At 36.9% G+C, this 23894-nt stretch overlaps 2 protein-coding genes across 5 annotated transcripts; one reads left to right on the forward strand and one right to left on the reverse strand.

The window, feature by feature from the left end:
• The first annotated feature begins 1469 nt into the window (after nucleotides 1–1469).
• Nucleotides 1470–9387, forward strand: VPS15 (protein kinase family protein / WD-40 repeat family protein). Of its 4 annotated transcripts, XM_087326396.1 has the most exons (13): nucleotides 1470–2158; nucleotides 2615–2689; nucleotides 2791–2913; nucleotides 3074–3119; nucleotides 3213–3373; nucleotides 3555–3634; nucleotides 3726–3831; nucleotides 3905–4081; nucleotides 4162–4596; nucleotides 4979–7816; nucleotides 7929–8182; nucleotides 8385–8484; nucleotides 8814–9387. In XM_087326396.1, exons 1-13 carry the CDS (start codon nucleotides 1961–1963, stop codon nucleotides 8988–8990), a joined length of 4770 nt encoding a protein of 1589 aa, XP_087182522.1. In that variant the 5' UTR covers nucleotides 1470–1960; the 3' UTR covers nucleotides 8991–9387. The 4 variants fall into 4 exon arrangements, with proteins under 4 accessions (XP_087182522.1, XP_087182523.1, XP_087182524.1 ...); XM_087326397.1 differs by lacking the exons at nucleotides 1470–2158; nucleotides 2615–2689; nucleotides 2791–2913; nucleotides 3074–3119 and having other exon boundaries at nucleotides 3219–3373; nucleotides 3571–3634; XM_087326398.1 differs by lacking the exons at nucleotides 1470–2158; nucleotides 2615–2689; nucleotides 2791–2913; nucleotides 3074–3119 and having other exon boundaries at nucleotides 3341–3373; nucleotides 3740–3831.
• A 749-nt stretch (nucleotides 9388–10136) lies between these two features.
• LOC147858659 (pentatricopeptide repeat-containing protein At2g40720-like) lies at nucleotides 10137–13652 on the reverse strand. The gene has a single exon (XM_087326355.1). It carries the CDS (start codon nucleotides 13445–13447, stop codon nucleotides 10274–10276), a length of 3174 nt encoding a protein of 1057 aa, XP_087182481.1. The 5' UTR covers nucleotides 13448–13652; the 3' UTR covers nucleotides 10137–10273.
• Between the last annotated feature and the right edge of the window lie 10242 nt (nucleotides 13653–23894).

Consider the following 23894-nt stretch of genomic DNA (forward strand, 5'->3'; position numbering starts at 1 on the left):
GCTTCTCGTACAGACCACCAAATTTAACTTGCCATATTTCATTACGAAGTTGTAATCGAGAGCTTTTTCTAGCACAAGTCTTTATGTTCAATTCCGTTATCGGTAGAGAGCATAGAAATAAAAACAATTTCGCTTCTTCCCCTCTTGCTTTTTTTCCTCTCTGTCTCTCTTGTGCAAGCACAACAATATTATTTCATTGCATGCATAGAACGTAATATTCGTGTTCATGCAAGCATTCAAACGTTTGGAAATGAACACGTTTGAAAAGGGAAAAATATGTACTCCTTTTTTTCCATTTTTTTCATTTAGTGTCATTACAAATTCAGCTCACCCTAGTGCTAAGGAGTCATGCTATTGTTGTTTTTTGCTTACTCATTATTTAGAGGTTGCTAGACCTATGTCTTGGGTTCGATTCCCAATTTTTTCATCTCTCTCTCTCTCTTGTTAGTACCATGTCATAGCAAAATTTTATATTAGTGTTATCATAGTTTTTTTCTTCTTATTATTAGAATTAAGTACAATCTAGTGGTAAGTTGTTGTGCTACTATTATTGTGTCTTGGGTTCAATTCCCACCTTTTTTATATCCTCTTGTTAGTGTCATGTTCCTTTTTCTTTGTTTTCTTTCTTTCTTTGTTATTAGAAATTAGCTTACCCTAGTGGTAAGTTGTTATGCTACTACTGCCTATGTCATGGCAAAATTTTATGTTAGAGTCATGTTCCTTTTTCCTTTTTTTCTTATTAGAAATTAGGTCACCCTAGTGGTAAGTTGTTATGCTACTATTGCATATGCCATGTTTTCTTCATATTCTCGAATATACGTTTTATGAGTTTTTGATCGTTTCTTTTTTTTTCTTCCTTTGTTATTAGAAATTAGTTCACCCTAGTGGTAAGTTGTCTACTGCCTATGTCATGTTTTCTTCATATTCTCAAATATACATTTTATGAGTTTTTGAATGTTTGATTATAATTTATAACGACATATTTTGATTCAATCTCTATAGTTCATACTCATTTTTTTATAAAGTTCTAAAGTGAGGATGATACAGATGTCTTGATTCTTAAGAAGCATCCCAAAAGTATGCATGTGATACAATGCAAATATTGCAACCATACTTATGTTGGTGGTTCACAATGGATTAGAATCCATTTATTGGGATTGGGGGTGAATCAATATATAATATAGACCATAGTCAATCCAATCCAACTTTGAGATGATTTACCATACACGTTTGATTTAATTATTCGCGAATGCGAATGCACACGTATGATACGTATGGTTCATTCTATGATTGAGTGTATGCTCTGTTTCGTTCGCCTTGCGCGAAGACGATATTCATGGATGGATCGATCGAACGACCGAACCTTCGTCTGCTTCTTCAGCTTTCATGGCTCCTCCTCCAATTTCGTCGATCTTCATCCTCACCTTCTCCTTCTTCTTCCCGAGCAGTCTTCCGCAGAACATGTGTGGATGCCAATTCGCAGTATAAAAATCGCTTCCCCACGTATGAGGAACAAGGTTTCTTCTTCGAATTCAAGTTTTTGGTCTGCTGACAAAGGTGTTTATTTCAGATGAGGATCGGTGAAGGACAAAGAATTAGGTTTCATCATCAAGGTCTTATCTACTAAACAAAATTTTGGATGTGAGCGAAGATCAGGTAAGGAAGAGGGCTAAGCTTTCGGTTGTCATCATCATCATCATTTCTTCTTCTTCTTCTTCTTTTAGAAGTCAGTCTTCTAACAAAGATTTGTGTGTGCAAGGAAGATCACTTCAGGACATGGGATAAGCTTTCATTATCATCATCATCATCATCATCTTTCTTCTTCAAGATGTCATTCTGCTAGCGAACAAAAATGTGTCTGTGACGAAGAAAATAATAAGGGCAACGATTATACTGCATTCTTCTTCTTATTCACTAAATATCTGGATGTGATAAAGGAATATATACTTGCTCGAGTAGGATGGGTAATAAGCTTGCTCGCACAACGCAGGCATCTGCCTCCGAATATTATCTCCATGACCTGCCTTCCACATGTAATCTTGTCCTCAAGGAGCCTCTTGGTGGTGGACGTTTCCTTAAATCTGTGCTTTGCATCCACGATGAAGGCCTTGTTGTTGTTAAAGTCTACTTCAAACGTGGGGAATTCCCAGATCTCAAGGTTTAGTTCGTTCTTATTCTTTCGTTTGTTAAAAAAACTTGTCTTTTTTTTTGAGGATTTCCATAGGAGCAACGAAAACCGAGTTCTTTTTGTGAGATGTCTTAACATTTAGTTGAAGTTTATCATAGTTTTTTTTTTGAGTTTTTTTCCTTGAGAAATCTTGTAGTTTCAGGGACATCGTTATATAAGCTGTGATTACATGCCAACCATATAATTCAGCTCTGCTAGCCGTGATTCAAATGTGTACAATTCATAATAAGAATGCGTTGTTTGAGATGCACATCTGATGTGAAGAAAGTAAAACAATCATGACACTACCTCAATTCAATCATGGCTGTCAAAATTGTCTAATACTATGCAGAAAAAGGAACTTAATTTTTTGGCCATGGCACATGTCAGAGATATATATACTGGCCTCTCTAATTTGTGTTTCTATGCTATTGGCTTCTGATGTAGGAGCATGAGAAGAGGCTTTATAAAATCAGGGAGCAGCTCAGTAAGATTGAACATTCACACGTGTGGCCTTTCCAGGTAAAATCACACCTTCTGTTTTTCCTTGGGCTAATACTAATGTTTGGAGCTGAATTTGTATGGTAGACATATTGATCTGTTTCACCCTTATTCACTTGCAGTTATGGTTAGAGACAGATAAAGCCGCATATCTTCTTCGACAATACTTTTTCAGCAATTTGCACGATCGCATCAGCACCCGTCCTTTCTTAAGCATGATTGAGAAGAAATGGCTCGCATTCCAGGTACTATACAGGCATAGCTAGCACTTTTCATGTAGGAGGAAGTAGTTATGTATGTTTGGCTAGGGTGAAGATTTTTTAAGGAACCTAGAGGATGTTGAGGGTGATGTGGGAGAGTCTCTTGCTAAATGCAATGGTTGAACTGAACTCTCTGGTTGTGCAGTTGCTCCTTGCAGTGAAACAAAGCCATGAACGCGGCATTTGTCACGGTAAATTTTCTATTTATTTTGTAGTCAATTGTCTTAATGCCGTTTTTGGACATAGAATCTTCTCTTAATTAGGCATGATGGGTCTATTTGCAGGAGATATCAAATGCGAAAACGTCCTCGTTACATCTTGGAATTGGCTATACCTTGCGGATTATGCATCATTTAAACCTACTTTTCTACCTGTGGATGATCCTGCTGATTTTTCTTTCTTTTTTGATACTGGAGGGAGGCGCCGATGCTATGTTGCACCAGAGGTGTGATCCACAATTTCTTTTGAACTGCATGAGTAATCTGTTCTAGGGCTGCCTTTGATATATATTTTCTTTCTTGAAAACTGTATGATTTTTCTTTGGCCCTGTTTTATCTGTTATATCTAACCAACACAGATAATATCTCATGAAGCATGATTATTTTCTTCATTTCTTGATGTGTCAGCGGTTCTATGAACCAGGTGTAGATGCAGTGAGCATTACAAATGGGGCATTAAAACCTGCCATGGATATATTTTCTGTTGGGTTAGTGGTCTTCAATTTTGTAATTTCTTATATGAAGTGTTCGGTTTAGAAATATTATTTAATAAACTATTTATGAGATACTGTAATGCAGTTGTGTCATTGCAGAGCTCTTTATGGAAGGCCAGGCACTATTTGATTTGTCACAGCTACTTGCCTATCGAAGAGGTCAATATGACCCATGCTTATCACTGGAGAAGGTGAATAAAATCGATGAGTTATTCCTTCATCAATTCTACATATTCAAGGTTTTTTTCTTCTTGGGTAAAGTAGGTGCATGATGCTGGGATACGAGAGATGATTCTTCACATGATTCAATTGGATCCTGAGACTCGCTTGACACCAGAGCAGTACATCCGAAACTGGGTGCCTCATGTATTTCCTACATATTTCACACCACTTCTACACAGTTTCTTCTCTTGTTTGCTTCCCCTTGACATTGACACAAGAGTGAGTCATCTTCATAGCCAGGTTTTTTCTGTTTTTGGAATTATATGGAGTATTTGAGATGATTTTGGAGTTATTTACAGGTAGCTGTGACACAAAGTGCATTTACTGAAATATGTAAGCAGATGATAGACAGTTCTCCTGGTAGCTACAAAGATCAAGTAGTTGCAGGAGTTGCAAAAAATGCGCATGATGTCCAAAGGGTGGAAGGGAAGGTTACAGAAACCAAGGTATCAGAATGGAAGGAGATGCCCAAATTTGGAGTACAAAATGAAGATGTCACTAGACCGTTCTCTAATGCTCTTGTGGATGAGATAGCTGATCTATTGAAGGATGGTCAGACAGGTCAAAAAAGTCCTTTACGTGATATAGCTGACATTACTTTGCCTATGTCTGCTGTTAAAGGGGGTAAAGCTGATGTGTACATGGCTTCACCAAATTCCAGTTTACCTGGGCATAGTAACACGATCAGAAAAAGCTTGCCTTGGTCAAATTCTCATAGTGCTGATGAATCACGGGTATGTTTAAACTTTTTAAAAGAGGCACCAATAAACAGACAGCAGATTAAATATTCTAGTTTCAGTTACTGATAGCAGAAAACTGTATTCTAGTTTCGGAGATCATTGGATCTTTCCTGGACCATGCTTGTACTCCAAAGAAAATTAATTGTCTTCTGAATGACTATTTAGTCAATCAGACATCTTGTTGAAGCATAAATTTTGGTCAAATTTGAAATAGATATTTCTCTAGGAATATTGCTGATGCTGAAGGGATAAAAAGTGAATTACAGCAAAAAATGATGAATAAAAATGGAGAGTGAGAGTGAGATTTTGTTGATTAGGCCAAAATTGCCTGCAATGCATACAGATACAATTGATCATATTTGATTAAATCTTACAGGAGTTGCAACAGAAAGGTGAAAATTTTCTCCTTGAAGAAACTATCCCGAATAATACAGCTGCCGGATGGAGTTGTGAAGGTATGGTGCTCATAGGCTCTTTACTTTGTGCAAGTATCCGAAATGTTAAACTTCCTCAAGCAAGACGTGCAGCAGTGCAGTTGTTATATAAATCATGCCTCTACATAGATGATGAAACACGTTTACAGCACGTATTACCCTACGCCGTGGCATTGCTATCTGATCCAGTAGCTATTGTTCGATGTGCTGCATTACAAGCAGTTTGCAATCTATTGACTCTAGTCCAAAACTTTCCCCCAAGTGACTCAAAAATTTTCCCAGAATATATTCTTCCTCTTCTCTCTATGGTTCCAGATGATCCAGAGGAAAGTGTTCGTATATGCTATGCAGATAATGTTCATAAAATTGCAGAGACAGCACAGCGCTTCCTTGAGTGTTCAGAATATATGACAGAAATAGGAGTACTGGATAAATCTGTGCAATCTGTTCAAGGGGCAATGAAGAAGTTAGTGACTCCAAGTTTACGCAGACAGAACAGTAGCAGATATATGCTAGAATTATCTCAGATTCGAGAAACCATTGCTCGTGTCATCCAAGAACTCGTCATGGGCCACAAGCAGACTCCTACCATTAGAAGAGCTTTATTATATCATATTGATCAGTTGAGTAAATTCTTTGGTAAAAAGCAGTGTAATGATATTCTATTACCAATGCTTCCTGCTTTTCTTAATGATAGGGACGAGCAATTACGTGCCTTTTTCTTTAAGCAAATTGTGCATGTCTGCATGTTTGTGGGTCAGACGAGTGTGGAATCCTACCTACTGCCGTATATTGAGCAAGCCTTGAGTGATGTAGAAGAAACTGTGATTGTGAATGCCCTTGAATGTTTGGCAGCCATTTGTAAACACAAACTATTGAGAAAGAGGGTTTTACTAGGAGCAGTGGAGAGGGCTGCTCCTCTCCTGTGTCATCCAAGTCAATGGGTCAGAAGGTCCGCAATTACTTTTGTAGCTTCCACAGGAGAAAACCTAGAGCTTGTTGATTCTCATGCATTTTTACTACCTATACTGTCTCCTTTCATGAGAAGGGAACCTGTTGCCTTGCATGTGGAGTCAGCCTTATCAGCTTGTCTTAAGCTGCCCATGTCACGTGAAATGTTTAACCGTGTCCTTAGTGATGCAATGCTTTCACAGATACCTTCAGAGAGGATAGATATTAAGAAACGTGATGTATCTCCTGGAACAAAACAGAAGCCAGTTGATGCTGGTGGTAAAATGCAAAATGAACAGCGAAAAACTGTCAGAGACAGTACCAATGTAGTCTCAATGGAGACAAGAAACATCAAACCATCTTTTCTGAGTCCCATATTATCAGGGGATTGGCCTCCTTTTGCAGAAACTGATGATGGAGAGAAGATTAAGGCCATGGAAGGCTACATTCGGAACTTGTCTAGTACAATGCAGAGTCGAATGCACACCTGGGAGATAGACAATTCTGAGAAACTACAGAGCTCAATTATTGGAACTCATGCAGGTGTTGGTGCAGGATTTTATTCCAATTATGATGGCTCATCTGAGGGCATTCCTTTATATTCAGTGCCCTTAAGTGAGCGACGAGGAGACACTCAGGCATCAGTTTCTTTTAATGAGGACTGGAACCGAATTATTAATGTACGACATACAGCTCAGCAATTTCACATGGCAACATTAATAGAGACTCCTAATAACCTTCCAAATGTGACACCATGGGAAGATAGAAATCTATCTCCGCCAATAATAGGATTTGAGTCTCAAAAGCAGCTGGGGATTTCAGCATCTAGGGTGATGGGTGGATCAGCATATGGAAATTTTCTTGGGCCTCGCCGAATTTCTGAGGTAGATGCAAGAGAAGCCGAACTTGATGGTATAACGTTGAATTTAGCGCGACCAGCAACGGTTGGTAGAAGTTCAGTTTCGGAAGGTGCATCTATTTTAAATGCTGAACCAGGATCAGGGTCAGTTCAATCAACAGAGTCACCGATTGGCCATTCACTCACTTCTCCATCTACCCCTGACAATCAATGGCGTCCACGTGGCGTCCTGATTGCCCATCTACAGGAACATCAACGGGCAGTGAACAAGGTAGCTGTGTCACATGATAACTCCTTTTTTGTCAGTGCATCTGACGATGGTAATGTTAAAGTATGGGACTGCAAAAGATTAGAGAGTAATATTTCATTTAAGTCTAGGTTGACGTACTCCTTGAATGGAGGAAAAGCTCTGAGTGTGTGCATGATTGGTAATGGGCCTCAAGTTGCGGCAGCATCTAGCTCTGGTCTAGTCCATGTTTTCAGTGTAGATCATGTTGCTAGAGCTAGTGGTAGTGTGGAGAAATGTTCAGGATTAGTGGATGTGAGAAAGATTGAAACACAGGAAGGATCAGTGCTATCATTGCAGAGCTACAGTCCTGATGGACCTCCCATGCTTCTCTATACCACCCAACGTAATGTAATCCATTTATGGGACTTGAGAGCACAGAATAATGTATGGAGTCTTAAGGCCAAGCCTTCACAAGGTCATATTTCTTCTACAGCTCTTGCTGCCTGTCATAATTGGTTCATAACAGCAACCCAAAGAGGTATATTTACTTTATGGGATCTTAGGTTTCAAATTCCCGTTAATACTTGGCAACATCCAGCTGGTTGTTCAGTAGAAAGCATATGCCCTGTATTATCCCAGTTAGACCCCACGTCACCAACAATGCCAAGACCATATTTGTACGTTGCAGCTGGCCGAGATGAAGTTGCTATCTGGAATGCGGAGGATGGTTCTTGCCAACAGGTATAGAGCTCTTTGATGCTATGAGATAATATGCACAAATTTTCCTGCCACATTATTTCTGATTTTGGGTTTAAACTTAAGCAACAGAACAATTTTCTCTTTTTGGCTTCAGGTTCTGCGTTTAGTATGCAATTCATCAGATCCAGAAATTTCTGAGATTCCTGCAGCATTGGTACGATCTAAGCCAACCATGTCTAATGAATTGAAGCGTGGTGAAAATTCAAAGCGAAGTGACTACAGATTGGATGAGTTAAATGAGCCACCCCCACGCCTGTCTGGCGTTCGTGCTTTACTACCTTTATCTGGTGGAACGGGCATTCTTACTGGAGGGACAGATTGCAAAATTAGAATGTGGGATCGTTTAAGGTGAAACCATTTAAGCTTATCCTTTACATTTCACTGTCTTGTTGTCCAAGGAAACTCTAATAGGGGGTTCCCAAACACCTTGACTAGAAAATACCGATCACGAAATGTTACATTTCCTAGTCTTTATTGGTACTCAGATCATTTTAATTTGTCTATTGTTTCCGTTTTTTTGTTGCCCTAAAACTGATTGCTTGATTTTAAGGCCCGATCGAAGTTATTGTATCTGTGGGCCAAAAATCACTACTGCTCCAGAGACTTATAGATATGATAGCAGAGTGGTTTCAGGTGTGCAAGTTGTGCAGGTATATGAACATACCTATTTCCTTTCCTCAATTAACAACTGAATAAATGTTTGCAGTTTCAACTTGGTGAAACATTAGGAAAAATTTTAGCATTAGTAAAAACAAATGCAACACTGAAGCATGTTATACTCATATAGACTCTGTAAGCTGATATTGGGTCTCCATATTGATACAAACTGTTTAATGAGCTGGATTCTATGTCTATAGACTGTAAACTTGTTTGTTAAGTGTTCCATGAGTGATCCTTCTAGAGAATAATGAAGTAGCAAAAACTGAATGGCATTTGGGGAAATAAAGAAGAACTCAGGTATTTTCGAATGAGATTGCAGGAAATTTGTGTTCGTCGACCAGGGAGTAAAGTAGCAGATAGGACGTGCTTTGCTGCAGCTGCAATAGACACAGCTGGGTGTCATCGAGACTGTGTGTTATCTTTAGCTTCTGCTCAAGTCAACCAATGGCTTCTCATTTCTAGCTGTCGTGATGGTACAATCAAAGTGTGGAGATAAGCATTAAGGATACATCGCAAGTAATGGATGGTTGTTTGTAGTTATAGAACCATACTGTATTTTGCTGAGCGTCAGGAAAATACTTTGTACATACACATGTAAAATCTGTTAACCTGAAGATAACTGTTCGACTTTTGCAAGCTATACTAAACATACGAGAAATCAGAGCCTGCATCTGTCATCAGACGGATTCTTGCATTTTCAAAGGCTAGAGTTCTAAAAGGATTTGGTCTTAAAACTCTAGTCTTTATGGAAGTTTGTTATTTATGCACCAGTACACTGTTGAATGAAAATATGTTGTACATCTCATCTTTCATATATAGGAAGATTAGTGGCATCAGAATTCTTTGTATCTGTGACATTGCCCCTCAACCACATATCAAGATTTTACTAATAACATCTGAAGTAGCTAATTAGTAGTGTTCATGTGTACATATTTTTGAGAAAATATTTGCATTTATGTGCTCTTATCTGGATTAGCAAATGGGTGGTTACAATTCATACAAAAGGCAAGGACGCCAACTATTCTTTTCCTCACAAGTTAATCACTTACAATCACTCGTAAATCAGGATGAGTTCCTCTCTTTTGCACTTTCTGTTGTAAGTTTTCGAACTTTAGTGATTTGGTAACATTATTTTTCCTGTGGTTTGTCCCCTGAATCACTGTTCTATTTGAAACATTTTTAACTTCTCAGATCATGTGAGCAATGTAAATCCCTGGTTGTCCATATATATGCAAATATGGGAGTGTAAAGCTCTTTATAAACAAGGTAAGTTGATTCTGAAGTCATAACTATTTTAGTATCTAAAGTTAAAGGCAAGAAACAAGTAGACGAGGTAATTCCCATTGAAGCTACAAATTGATGCATTGATACAATCTTTCATGTGACTGCCTTCTGGGCCCATGACAACTATTTCATGACCAAACAAAAGAGAAATCTAATATCCATTCTAATGTGCAATTTATGCTACTGTATTCATTTGCCCTTGGAAAGTAGAAAAGTTATGGATAGTAGTCTCAGGCAAATAAAAAAGGTTTTTTATGTAAGCTGTACATGCAAATGACAAGAGTATGAAACTACAACAGATCCATGTCCTGATAGAAAGATTCAGAAGTACATCAATCATATGATGTGTATGTAACAATTAAGGTTGGGTATTAAGGGAGTAAACACAGATTTGTGTGTTTGAAAGGCATAGGATAAATGTTCAATAGTGTCTAATTGTTGGAACAGGATAAATGTTCAATAGCGTCTAATTGTTGGAACAGGCTTTCCAAACACTCATTCCTCCATCTTTCTATACTTCTGTATATGAGCATCAGCATAGATATTAAACATGGAGATATATGCTGAAGCTTCTTTTTCATCTAAACCCAATGCATAATCAAATGCCTGCTTTGCAAGCATTAGATTACCCCATTTTTTGCACGCACCCAATAATGTACACCACATCACAATATCCGGATGCACTGGCAGTTTCTCTAGCATAGCTGCCGCCTTACCTACCTGGCCAGCCCGACTGAATAGGTCAATCATAGAAGTATAGTGTTCAGTTGTTGGAGTGATGCCATAGTCTTGTATCATGGCCTTGAAGAATATCTGGGCCTTGAATAGTAGGCCTCCATGATTGCAAGCATGAAGAACACTAAGAAATGTGGCTGAATCTGGGTTCACACCAATCATTTCCATTGTATCAAGAATATGGAAAACATCTTCACATTGCCCAAACTGAGCTTGCCCTGCTATTAGTACATTCCACGAGATTATATCTGCATCTGAAATCTTATCAAACACTTCATGTGCTTGCATAAGCAAGCCACATTTTGCATACATATCCATCAACGCATTTCTGATAATAAGACTCTGTTCCAGCAATATTTTCCTATCCATCTCAATATGTATTTTTGTACCCTTTTCCCCAGCACCAATACTCCCACATGCTTTTAGCACGTAGGCTAATGTGACTGAATCTGGGGAGATCCCTTCTACTTGCATTTTCTCAAATGAATTCAAGGCAGCTTCATCTTGTTTGTATTTTACATATCCGGCAATAAGTGCATTCCATGAGATGGCATCTCGCTTACAAAAACTATAAAGCAGTTCCTCGGCTTTAGAGAGGTATCCACATTTCGCATACATATCAACCAATGCATTGCCAACAATAGAATCTCTTCCAAGCAAACCTGTTTTTTCTATTTCGCCGTGTATTTCAATGCCCCTGCTTAAGGCACCGATGCATGCACATGCTTTCAAACTGCATGCAAATGTAATAGCATCTGGTGAGACTCCTTTCAGCTTCATCTCTTCGAAACACTTGAGTGCGTCTTCACCTTTCTCATGTTTAGCGTAACATGCGATCAATGTACTCCAAGAGACTACATTCCGGAGAGGAAGCTTCTCAAACACTTCGCATGCTTTCGGGATAGACCCGCATTTGGCATACATGTCTAGTAAAGCATTGCCAACAACGATATCTCTTTCTATAAGTCCATTTTTCTCAATCTCAGCATGGATTTCACTGCCTTTTTCCATGTCTCCAATGGTACCACATGCTTTCAAACTGCAAGCCAAGGTCACAGCATCTGGAGTGACACCCTCTACTTGCATTTTGTCAAAGCAAGTTAATGCAAACTCCCCACACTCACATTCAGCGTAGCCTGAAATTAGTGCATTCCATGATGCTATGCCTTTACTTGGAAGTTTCTCAAAAACTCCTTGTGCTTCTATAAGCATGCCAGATTTCGCATACATATCCACTAATGCAGCACCAAGTACTGGGCTGCTTTCTAAAAGACCTTTCCTAATAACCTCACAATGTACTCGTTTGCCTTCGTCTTCTGACCTCATGTCACCGCATGCTTTCAAGCAACATACAAATGTGATAGTATTTGGAGAAACACCTTCAAATTGCATTTGTTTAAGACAATTGAGTGCATCCATGCCACAATCATGTCCCACAAACCCGGAAATCATTGCATTCCACGAGACTATACCTTGCTCTTCAAGATTTTCAAACGCTTCTTGTGCTTTAGCAAGAAGACCGCATCTCGAATACATAGTGACCAAAGCATTACCTATAACCATATCTACCAAGCCTTTCCTCTCAATCTCAGCATGTATATCTCTACCCTTGTTTATGAGCCCCATGCTTCCACAAGCTTTCAAGCTGCAAGAGAAAGTAATGATATCTGGAGAGATGCCCTCAAGTGTCATTTGTTCAAAACAGTTTAGCACTTCTTCCTCACACTCAAATTTAGCATAACCAGCAATGAGAGCATTCCACGAAACAATATCTCGGCTTTTAAGCCCATGAAATAACTCATATGCTTCAAAAAGAAAGCCACATTTTGCATACATATCAACCAAAGCATTGCCAACAATGATATGGTGATCCTCTATCGCGTTTCTTTTTATTTCATCATGTATTTCTCTACCTTCATCTATGGCACCAAGACCAGCACAAGCTCTCAAAATGTAAGCAAATGTAAGAGCATCTGGTGAAACACCTTCATACTTCATTTGTTTGAAACAATTCAATGCTTCATCACAACACTCATGTTTTGTATATCCTCCAATCAATGCATTCCATGTGGCTGAACTTCGATTTGGAATATTGTCAAACACTTCTTGTGCTTTTATCACAGAACCACATTTAGCATACATATCAACCAAAGAAACACCAATAACAACATCCTTTTCGAGGAAGCCTTTTTCGTGAATTTTTTCATGTATTTTGCTTCCGATTTCCATAGCCTGAACCTTTCCGCATGCTCTTAAGGCGCAAATATATGTAACAACATTAGGGGATATACCTTCCAATTGCATTTGTTCGAAACAATACAGTGCTTCCTTGCCACACTCATGTTTTACATACCCAGAGATCATTACATTCCATGAGACCACATTCCGAATTGGAAGATCATCAAACATTTGTTGTGCTTTTGTGAAAAAACCACATTTAGCATACATATCCACCAAGCTTGAGCCGATATAAACATCCTTTTGTAGCAATCCGTTCTTTGAAATATGAACGTGTATTTCAATACCTCGTTCCACATCTTTCATCTTGGTACAAGTTTTTATAAGCATAACCATAACATACTCACTTGGGACCAAACCTTCTTCTCCCATTTTCTGATACAAGGCAAACGCTCGATGAATATCATGGCTCTCAACATAACCTTTGATAAGAGAATTCCATGAAATCTCATTCTTAGAATCTAATTTATCAAAAGTTTTTTGTGCACAAGGAAGGTTTCCCGATTCTACCAACAATGTGACAAAATAGTTACCAAGTGATATATGAGTATCCAATCCATTTCTTTGAATATAGCTATATAAGAGTTCAACGTGTGCTACACTTTTCTCTTTGATGCATTTTGAGGCTATCCATAAAAGATTCTCAACAGAGGGTTGTGTGAGTGAGCCATAATGCAAAGAAACAGAGCAAACCATCTAAAATTAGGGATAAGTTGGACATGGCCGAATACTAACTAAATCTAGAACAGATTGAAAGAGTCTGCAAATATATATAAACATACGAATCTTTGATTTAGAGGGGGGGCCACGTCTTGTTAACCCTTTCAATTTTCAAGAGTATAGAATCCAAGGATTTGTAGCCTATTTTAAAAAGAGTCACAACGTTCCCCCTAGTAAAGATTTGAGCTCAAGACCTTCTCCTTGTAAAACTTGTGTTTTATAACAGCTTTTGTAGGTTTGTACCTTGAGGCCTCGACTTTCAGATGGTTTAGAACAGACTACTTCACAAAACGTTCAGGAAAAAACCATTCTACGGTTTCGTCATTTTCGCCCCCATTATTCCCCTTTCAAATTTAGCTATTGAAGATAGAAATACCACGAGATGCATGCTAATTAATACGGTTTTTCCTACCTTTTGTTAAGATTTTAATAATTTGTTGGCACTACACTTTCATTCTTTTGCCCCATCTTGTTTTTCCACCCCCAAAAACAATTATGATAACTTTTGTACTTCTTGCAAAGATAGTTTAAACTATACCTAGCACAAACATAATATGACTTAGAATCCCTATGGGCGTGAGTCACCATCATACCATGTGTCCTTCAAAGTAAAGATATTTAAAGATTCTAAAGCAAGATTGTTCAATGTCACGTTCTCTCTTCTCTACATCAAAATTGGTAGGAAGTTTCATGAGCAAGCTTTTCCATCGAGGTTTACTTAGATGGAGGTATTTCTATTCACGTGTTGAGTGGCAAGCATTCATCACCACCAAGTTGTGAGGTGCATAAGCCTAGGAGTACTATATAGAAAGATCTCAATGTTCTCAAACTATTCAAGGTCAACCTTAGAATAATCTTGTAGCTCTTATTTCTTCAACCTTAAATAATCTCATAGCTTTAATTTCTTCTTATCAAATTTCACTTATAAAATTCCTATTTCAATCTAGTGTTGCTTTTTGCTTCAAACCTTTATAGCTTTCTTGGGTGGCTAGAACAATCACCTCAATCATCTATTGTTGTGAGTTGGTGGGGATAAAGGAGATCTGTTGGACACGAAAATAGTGTGCAAAACTTATTTGTAAAGATCTTTGTCATACTAAATCATAGATCATTCAAGATGGGAATCCAACAAGCTTGGTCGGAAGAAAAAGTTACATGGAATTGAAGAGAGTAGCTTAATTGTCATCAAGTGATGATGGGCACTTCAAGAGAAATTTTGGAATAATAGTCTAAGTCACCACCAAGGAGTAGTGAGCAACATGCACATACTATGTTTGCATACCGCATAATGAGTGGCATCAACATGTGTATTATTGCAACGTGGATTTAAAAGCATGGAAGAAGTCCCAACCAAAAAGTGAGGAGATTAAAACAATGGTTGACTTGGAATGAACCCAATCACTTATAGATGAGCTTCACATATGCTCGATTCGTATTAATGTTACATTGGAGGAGCCAAATCTTGCACCAACTTGGAAATTAATGTGTGTTGTCTATGTTATGGGTATGGGGATTAATGTTGATATCCTAAAGGGCATTAGTCTATACCTCTTCACATACATATCTCAACAACCTCTTCGTAAAGGCTACACAGAGAAGGACAATAAATGCATCAAAAGGATTTTTATCCTAGATAAAAACAAGAAGAGCTACAAAAATAGGTCAAAGACTAGTGTTTAACCACCTTTAGAAATTAACATGTGTTCATCCATGACTAGTAGGCTACACAGAGAAGGACAATAAATGCATCAAAAGGATTTTTATCCTAGATAAAAACAAGAAGAGCTACAAAAATAGGTCAAAGACTAGTGTTTAACCACCTTTAGAAATTAACATGTGTTCATCCATGACTAGTATTGATATCCTAAAGGACATTACCTCTTAAGGTATATATCTCAATTAAAGCAATAAAGCAATGAGCTCATAAGCTATTGTATTATGATGTTAGGAGTGTTATGGAGAGTTTTGATTGAGGGTTTGTCTTTGGGATTAGCTCTAAACCAATGCGGACTAGCAATATGGAATTGCTTCTTTTGCATTGTTTAAGTGGAAAATAGTACTCATTGTTTCGTACAATGTTTGATTGTTTGTAAGATTTGGAGTTACATTTCGCAAATTTGGCAAGTTTGTCATGATGTTATTTGATGCCGAGACTGTGGGTGTTTGCATAATTCACATGTCAAGTCGACCCAAAATTAGAGATGGAGATCGTTTTCCTATTCCTGAGGTGTTAGAGCTAGATCCTAATGTAAGCATATGATAAGGATATAATAGATATTTGGTGGTATCTACAAAAGTTGAAGGAAGTATTAATGTGACAATTTTCTTTATTGGAGCAAGTGGAAATTCTTTCCTTAGTGGAGTGTTTGTCTTGCTTATTGACAATTCAACATGTTTTGTTGCCCATCTAGTTAGTGGGTGACCATACTCCATTGTGACACCCATTGTAAGAGTGTTTTTCCACACATTATTAATATAATTGTGTGTTTTCACCGAAAAAAAGAGAATATATACTAAAGGTAAAAACTTGTATAGATAAATGGGGGAATATTTCAATAATAAGAATATTACGAATCAATCTATAATAAACTATGTAATTAACACTCTATACAAGAGGAGGGAAGGCTAAGATTATATAACTATACCTTCTCACTGATTATCATGATGACAATGAGTGAGATATTGCATGTACTATTTCAACGAGGGAGGCTTGTTTTATCATCTCATTACTTGTCATAAAAGAATGGGTGGAATATTAGACATTCTTTACATTGAATATAATGGTTATGTTGTTTTATACACGACAAGGATGATCATTTTCTTATGACAAGGGGATGGTCTTCAATGAACACATGTGGCCTATCATACATTTGTTCACATATGTAATGTGAACGGCTGATCTTGTTATCTCAACATTATTTACTTTTCTGATGGATTAAAAATACATTGTAATGTGTTACTTCTATGTGTTAAGATGTGGCCTTGACCATAGTAGGGTGAAGGTGTAATTCTAACAACATTATCTACTTATTGGAGAATCTAACACATTGTCATGTGTTAACTTTCCATGTATGACAATGTGATCTTGACAGTGTCAAAGATTGAATGTAGTTCATTTAAGGGGCTGATCAACTTTTATTTCGAAACATGCAACCAAGACATGCATAAAAAACAAGTGCTTCTAAACATTAGAAAGTGAGTGTACCAAAAGGTTTCAAACTTGTATATAGTAAAATCGGTAAGAAACCTAGTCTTAAGGAAGATATTTGTCTATAAACGTGTTTGTATGTGTGGGTTGTAACTTGAATATTGTCAAATCTCATGGTTATTATTATTATTTTGTCAAAGCTTTTTATCAATGTACTTATAGTTGTTTGAGCTATTAAGGTCAATGTTGTTAGTGTTCACAAATAAATTTCTAGTAACATAATAAGCCATTTTAATGTTCCCAAATTCCCACAATTTTTATTAGTAATCCTCTTAATCTGGTTTTTTAATTTCAAAATCTTAACAATTAACAAATGTGTCTATGTTTTTTGGTGTGGATATAATTGTGTCTGTCATGCAACTTTTGATTTCGTTTCTAGTAGATTTTCTCATTTCTTTCAACACCTCTTTAAGTGTATCTTCTCGGGCATTGTGTTTCGTTTTTCATGTGGTATATAATGTTAGTTCTTTTTCTTTCTTTTTTGTTCCAAAATGAAGCTACTTTCCCATTAGTTAGGAAGGATTATTACAAAGAGACTGTACAAGGAGGCTTATACATAGAACGGGGAATCTCCCTCCGATCAGGTTCAAGAAAAGGAGACTAGTTACATCGCCTTTCGGACTGACTACTTAATGTAAGTACCTATAGCTAAAAACGGTGCCCTTCAGTGATGGCTAGTACGAGACACCTCCTGGGGTCGACATCGAATCTTGGCATTGCATATGGTGATGTTGGTCAAATTCAATAAGCATAAATTTCTTCACAATGTATTGTAGATTTAAAAAGAAAACTAGATGTTTTTATGTCAAGTTTTGGGGTTTTTGTTTCATATATATGCCATGAAAAAATATCCACCAAGATTCTTGGAGCAACACGACAACATGACAAGGCTTTTACAAAATATCATCCTTTGTGACTCTTCTCATTATGATTGTAAAAGTTCATTTATCATGTGAGACATCAAAAGATTTTGTGTGTTACGATCTAGTGACTTTAGAGAAGCAAAATTTGATTTGATCATACGTTACAACAATCTTCAATCCTAATAAAAAGTTATAAATATCTTTTTAATATTGCAATGTCAAAAGGGTCATGGTTACTATCACTTGAAAAGGATCATGGGTACAAACATGGGACTAGTGGAATCAAGGGATTCCAATGAAGATTTATTAACATATATATGTCCTTCAATGCTTTAACCATTTGATCCAATTTACAATAATACATAAGTGGCTAATTATTTGTAACTCTTGTTTTTCTTAATGAGAGTGAGGTTTTGACATGGATTGTGTATCTCTTTCTATCATGTATTCAAAAGGAGTATGTTCTCTAGAATAGTATGAAACCATAATAACACATGTAGATATATGTAGGGTATAAGAGAATAAACAAGTGTAAAAGATGGAAAAAACAACGCTTAGATTCTAGATCATACGATAAGGGAAATGATCACCATCCACAAAGTGCCAACTCTTGGCTATCCACATTCATCCTCCACATTGAAAGTATATGATTCTCAAACATAATGCATAAAAAATTGACAAAAATGTTTATACCACCTATATTGAGCTCTACGACTCTGTATGTGTGGATGAAGATGGCTAAGGATTCATGTCATCATCACTATTTCTAGCTTTGTGTTCATAAGGAATTATTTTGCTCCATAATATATTATCATGATGTTGCCCTTAAGTAATATGGATTAAGCTCAAGTTGATGAGTATCAATCTAAACAAGTGTCAATGATATCTTTACATTTGAAGAGTGTTAATTGTTGGTTGTTGTAGTCCTAGTGCATAAACACATGGACAAATCCACCACTCATCACTTGACAGACTTTTGAGTTGTTTTTTTAAGAATCAAAATGTGTTTCCCAACGTCACTATCATGGCCCCATAATTGTTTTGGAGCATGTATTGTGCTTTTTGAATTTAAAATAAAAATCATTGGTGGCAATTTTGATTGGCCTATTCCAACAATTGGCATGTTCTTAGATAGGGTTTTTGCATGGTTATTGGTTTCCAATGAAGTGATTTGAAATAAATATCCCCTTCTCCTTTAGTAGCTATAATCAAGCTGACTGTAGGTTCAATGATATGTTTTTGGGCTTGCTCAAAAAGGCAATGCCACTAGGTTACATAGTCAATGTTTTCTTAGTGAAAGATAGATTCGTTTTCATAAAGATATCAAGCTATTCATACGGTTTGCTTTAGCCTCTATAATGAAGGAGATTGCATAACTTTTTGAGCACTTTTGTTTGGAAGTCAATTGTCAAATGGCCAAACTTTTAGAGACTTGCTTACGAACCTTAAATGACCCAAATGTACGATCTATCGGGACTTTTGGAGGTGTCAATTCTTATGGACCACTTCGCAATCGTGAGAAAGGCTCTAGTATCCTCTATCATTGGACTCTTGATACATTTGAATCACAACGATTATTTCAATACTAATTGGATGGAATAAAAAGCTTGGGGCTATGCACGATTCGATGTGATTTGGTGTGCAAGATTCGGTGTTTTAAGCATGCAACGAGTTTGGCAAAAAAATGAGTTAAAACAAAACTTTGGAACAAACTTTGAAATGAACAATTTGAATGGAATATGCTTGAATGATTACATAAATTACCTGATTATGACATACCTAGTTATCTCGAGAACATGGCAATGCAAAGGGTTACAATTTGAGATGAAACTATCAATACCAAATCTGGTGGAGGGATTTTGAATCCAAGGAGAAACCTAAACATCTAGAGTAGGGTTTGGGAAATAGTTATTAATTCCCTTTTTGTTTAGAACATCATGCTAATTAAAACTCTTATCTATTTATGTAGTTCATGTCCCTTAACTAATTGAGATAATGAATCAGTGGAAGAGTTATGAATTGAACTCAGATAGGCCAATCAAGAATCATATCCTTGGGATATAATTAATATTCAAATATACACAAAACATCAAACATGCTACATTGTTACAATAGGGAAGTCCAATGGAAGAGCTCCAAATCAAACTATGATGGCTCAATTGGGATGAATTTCTAGAGGATATAATGAAGGGTTGGAGTCACAATGCTAGTCTAATTTGGGAAATGACTTTATTTGCCTATATTTGATCACTTAAGTGGATCATTAGGGTCTAAGTAAGAATATTATATACCAATATATGTATGCAATGGTGGAGGAAACACTTGCAACTATCTTCAATAAATAGGAACTCATGTATTGGCTTTCGTGCACATACGTTATTTCAAACAAATTTTTATTGCCTCCAGTGAACTTTAGAAAAGACACAACTTGTATGACTATGAATTGGCACACTTCCTTTTCGTAACATAACACATTGTTCCACAAGTTAAGTAGACCAAGTATACTCCTTTATCCATAAGTGATTGGTTGGGCTGATTTGTAGAGCAAATGGATTCTCAATTGGAGCCTTAGTTTGAGACTAGTCTTCCATTGAAACATGTTATGCATACAGGAATGGATTTTCTTATATATGCTATGAGTCAAAACATCGTCTTAACAATTGCTTTATTTGGAACCATTTCATGTGAAAGTATTCCCTCAAGGTATTCAATCTTGTAGATCATCAAATGGATGGTTCAACTAGGGAAGATGTTTGTCACCTTTATAAACATATCAATGACAGTAGAATTCCTTGCCATTTATTGTGGCTTATCCATATAAATACAAGTTTTTGTACTTTGGTTAAGTTTTCAAGTGGGTTTGTTAGCCCTTCGTAGAATTTGGGAAACTTTTGCAATTTCCATAATTTGATTGCAATGCAAGCTTAGCCATTTTTATATCATAATTATGCTTCTTACATTTAGATTTTAATCTTTAAGTTTTAAGATAGATTTTGTTGGATAATATGTGCTTGTTTGTGGTCCTAAGTAGTTTCTTATATACAACTATATCCAGTGGATTCCCATAATGTTCAGTGTACATGGGCATAAATGAGGTATTAAACGATACATTAGAAGGGACACTGACACATGATAAATGACACAAAGATTGCAAACAAAAATGATTGACCTATAAGCTCAACGATGACGCCATGGCCTTGATTGAGCCTGTCCCTAATTAATGTGTTGTAGGAGGGTTCCTACCATATTATAACCCATTGTGATTATTCCAAGACTTCAATTGTTATAGTGCTAGATTGTGGTCCTCTATGCATGGAAATAAAAACAAAAGTGCTACTGAAGTGGCGAGATGAGATTGGTTTGGACCCAAAGTGTGGTCCTTATAGTGGGTGAAAATATTAAAAAGAAGGCACATGGATTTGTTTATTTGAATATGTGATAATGATTCTATGCACAATGTGTCACCGTGATTATCATATGGCAAAGTAAACAAAAATGAAAATGTAGTGTGTATATATATATGTATGTATGTATGTATGTATGTATGTATGTATGTATGTATGTATGTATGTATGTATGTATGTACACATAGCATTTGTGTGGTCCAGCTCATGTGGTTGTTCAAGATTTATACTCTAATAAACTAATGTGCATCACACATTTAAGCTTGGACTAATAATTTAAACACATAACATTGAATGTCGCTATCAACGTACCATCCTTTGATTCCATTACATTTCTAATCTTCTTCAATTTCAGACAACATAATGACACACTATCGATATCAAGTATCATGCTCTATTGTTGTTCTAGTTTCAACATTTTTTTAATTCCACTTATGAACAACTTAATTGCTTTGTTGTGTTTAAATGTTAAGCGGAATCGCTCTCTCTCTCACACACACACACACACACACATTTTCTTTACCAATAGATTTGATTATTGGTGGGAAACCTCAAACTGAGGTGGAAACCCACAAGGAATATTTGCATGTCATTTAAGAATCATTCAAAAATATATGGCATGAAACATAACACACATATGAGGATGGTGTGAGAGAAAACCTAAATAACCAATATGGATCATAAGTTGATTTGTGTAAGACTCTGCTCATTACGAATAGTCTAGAGGTTCCGTAGAGCCCATCACGTATTAGAGAAGGCCCCCTAGTAAAAAGGGAAAGATCAAGGAACTTTGAAAATTGATGAGAAAGGAAACACTACTCTAGACCATGGGTAATTTGTTGCAAGAAAAGTACTATATGAGGACAAGTCCAAAGTAGATGGAGAATGGTTTCATTTGCTTGTCCACATCTCGAACAAGTGGCCAAAAAACATTTCCACCATTGTAGCAACATACACATGTGTAGGTGAGGTAGTAAACATTGCCAAAGAAATAGCCGCTCATTAAGAGGCAATGAAACCTTCCATGTCTACCATACTAATCACTTTTTCACATGCCATGCATCATTATCAAACCATGGTTTATCATTATACCTTTGCTTGGTGATTCAAAGTATTCTCTCCTCGCCATGGGCTTAGTAGTCTCATCCTCTATGTTGTATTAGTCTCTGAAGGATATCAAAATCTATTTATCGACCTTTATGGATGGAATCTTACCTCAATTAAAATGTAAGACCACATCTAGTAGGCATGGTGTATTTATTGGCAAGCTGGCTTACCTCGTGTTGTATGTTTTAGCAAATCAATTCAAGTCAATTGGGTTGCATTACTTAATTCAATATAATTAGAACGAAACATAATTGTAAGATAATGACAGATTAAGTATTAACATGCAAAGAAATTTCAAGTGGGTTAGAAAAGTAGGCACATAACCTTGTGTGATGTTGTATTTATCCGCAAACCAAACCAATAAGGTAAGGACCTAGATGATGTCATTACATCGTGTCCTTTGCATAGAATGTAGGCACATTAGCTAGTGGAGGAATGGTGTATTTTGTGGTAGTATAGCTCAACTCGACTCAATGGGATTTTGCTACTTGCATTCAATATCATAAGAATCTAAATGAGACCATTGCATTATTGCAAGCACCTAATGAACATGGTCAAGCGCATAAAGCACACAAAAGGGCTATGAAGGGACAAAGCATGAGAGAAACAAAGAGGTGGGACGGGGGCTTTTCGAAATATTCATGTCTCTTAACTTCTTAACAAGTATGCGGAAATGACACGTGGATGTAGATATATTTTTTGTAGTCGACATATTTTAATCAATCAATGTCGAATCTATCTATCTATATATCTCTCTCTCTTCTAAAACACACTCACACACACACAAGTAAACACGCGTGCACACACGCACACACACATGGCACCTAAACACACATACACACACACACACGTGCAATTGTTTTGTCTCTTTCTCTCTCTCTCTCTCTCTCTCTCTCTCTGATAGGTGTTGTTTCTAGACCTTTGAGGACATCACATAAAGACAAACATACACATACCAACCCCTTTGTCTTTGTCTTTCACACATACGAGCATACATGCACATATCGATCATACATACATATATACACAAACACTCCTCTTCATCTTTGTCTTTCTCTCTCTCTCTCTCACACACACGCACATTACACACGCTCGCGTGCAAAGTACGGAGAGGTTCACACGTAAGAGGAGAGATGCATGCCCACCTCCCGAGCCAGCCAGAGAATGTTAAAAGAAAAGCCAAGAAGCCAAAAGGCCAAGGAGGAAAGTGAGATGGGACCACATTTTATCTTTTTACGGTGTCCTCTTCTTTATTAATACTTATGCTTTCTAAACACAAAAGAACAAAGAGATTGGTTGAGTGGAGGACAAACGTCTGGCCCCACCGCCCGAGAAAATGGGACCAAAAAGCTCACACCACAAAGCGATATTCGTCCACGTCGTGTGAAACCAAAAATCCGCCTCCAAAAATAGAAGGGAAAAAGCGAGGGGCATTTGATCGTAAATATTGAAAACGCTCCAGATATTTTCGAAATCTCATACGATGCCCCTCGCCATAGTTAATAGTTAATTTAATTAATGGGTTATAAATAAATAGTTATTGATGGATTAATTAATTTCCCATAAATTTGTTTTACTTTAGCATTATGAAACCAATTTAGAAAGGGGGGGGGGGGGGGGGGGGGGGGTGAAATAAATTATTAATTTCTGTAAATAACAAAATTAATTAATTATTGATGATTTAATTCTCTTTTTTATTTTGCTTCTCCGTGTATCCACATAAAATCAAATTAGAATGGGGGGGGGGGAAGAATAAATAAAAATATTAATATAGAAATAAAAAAATTCTATTAATTAATAAAATTTTGCGTTTCATTCTATTTCTTCTCTTTGCTTTGCGT

The sequence above is a fragment of the Azolla caroliniana genome, unplaced genomic scaffold (genome assembly GCF_043228905.1).
Source record: "Azolla caroliniana isolate FFs.n. ecotype wild unplaced genomic scaffold, voAzoCaro1.0.p SCAF_10, whole genome shotgun sequence".
Classification (NCBI taxonomy): domain Eukaryota; kingdom Viridiplantae; phylum Streptophyta; class Polypodiopsida; order Salviniales; family Salviniaceae; genus Azolla; species Azolla caroliniana.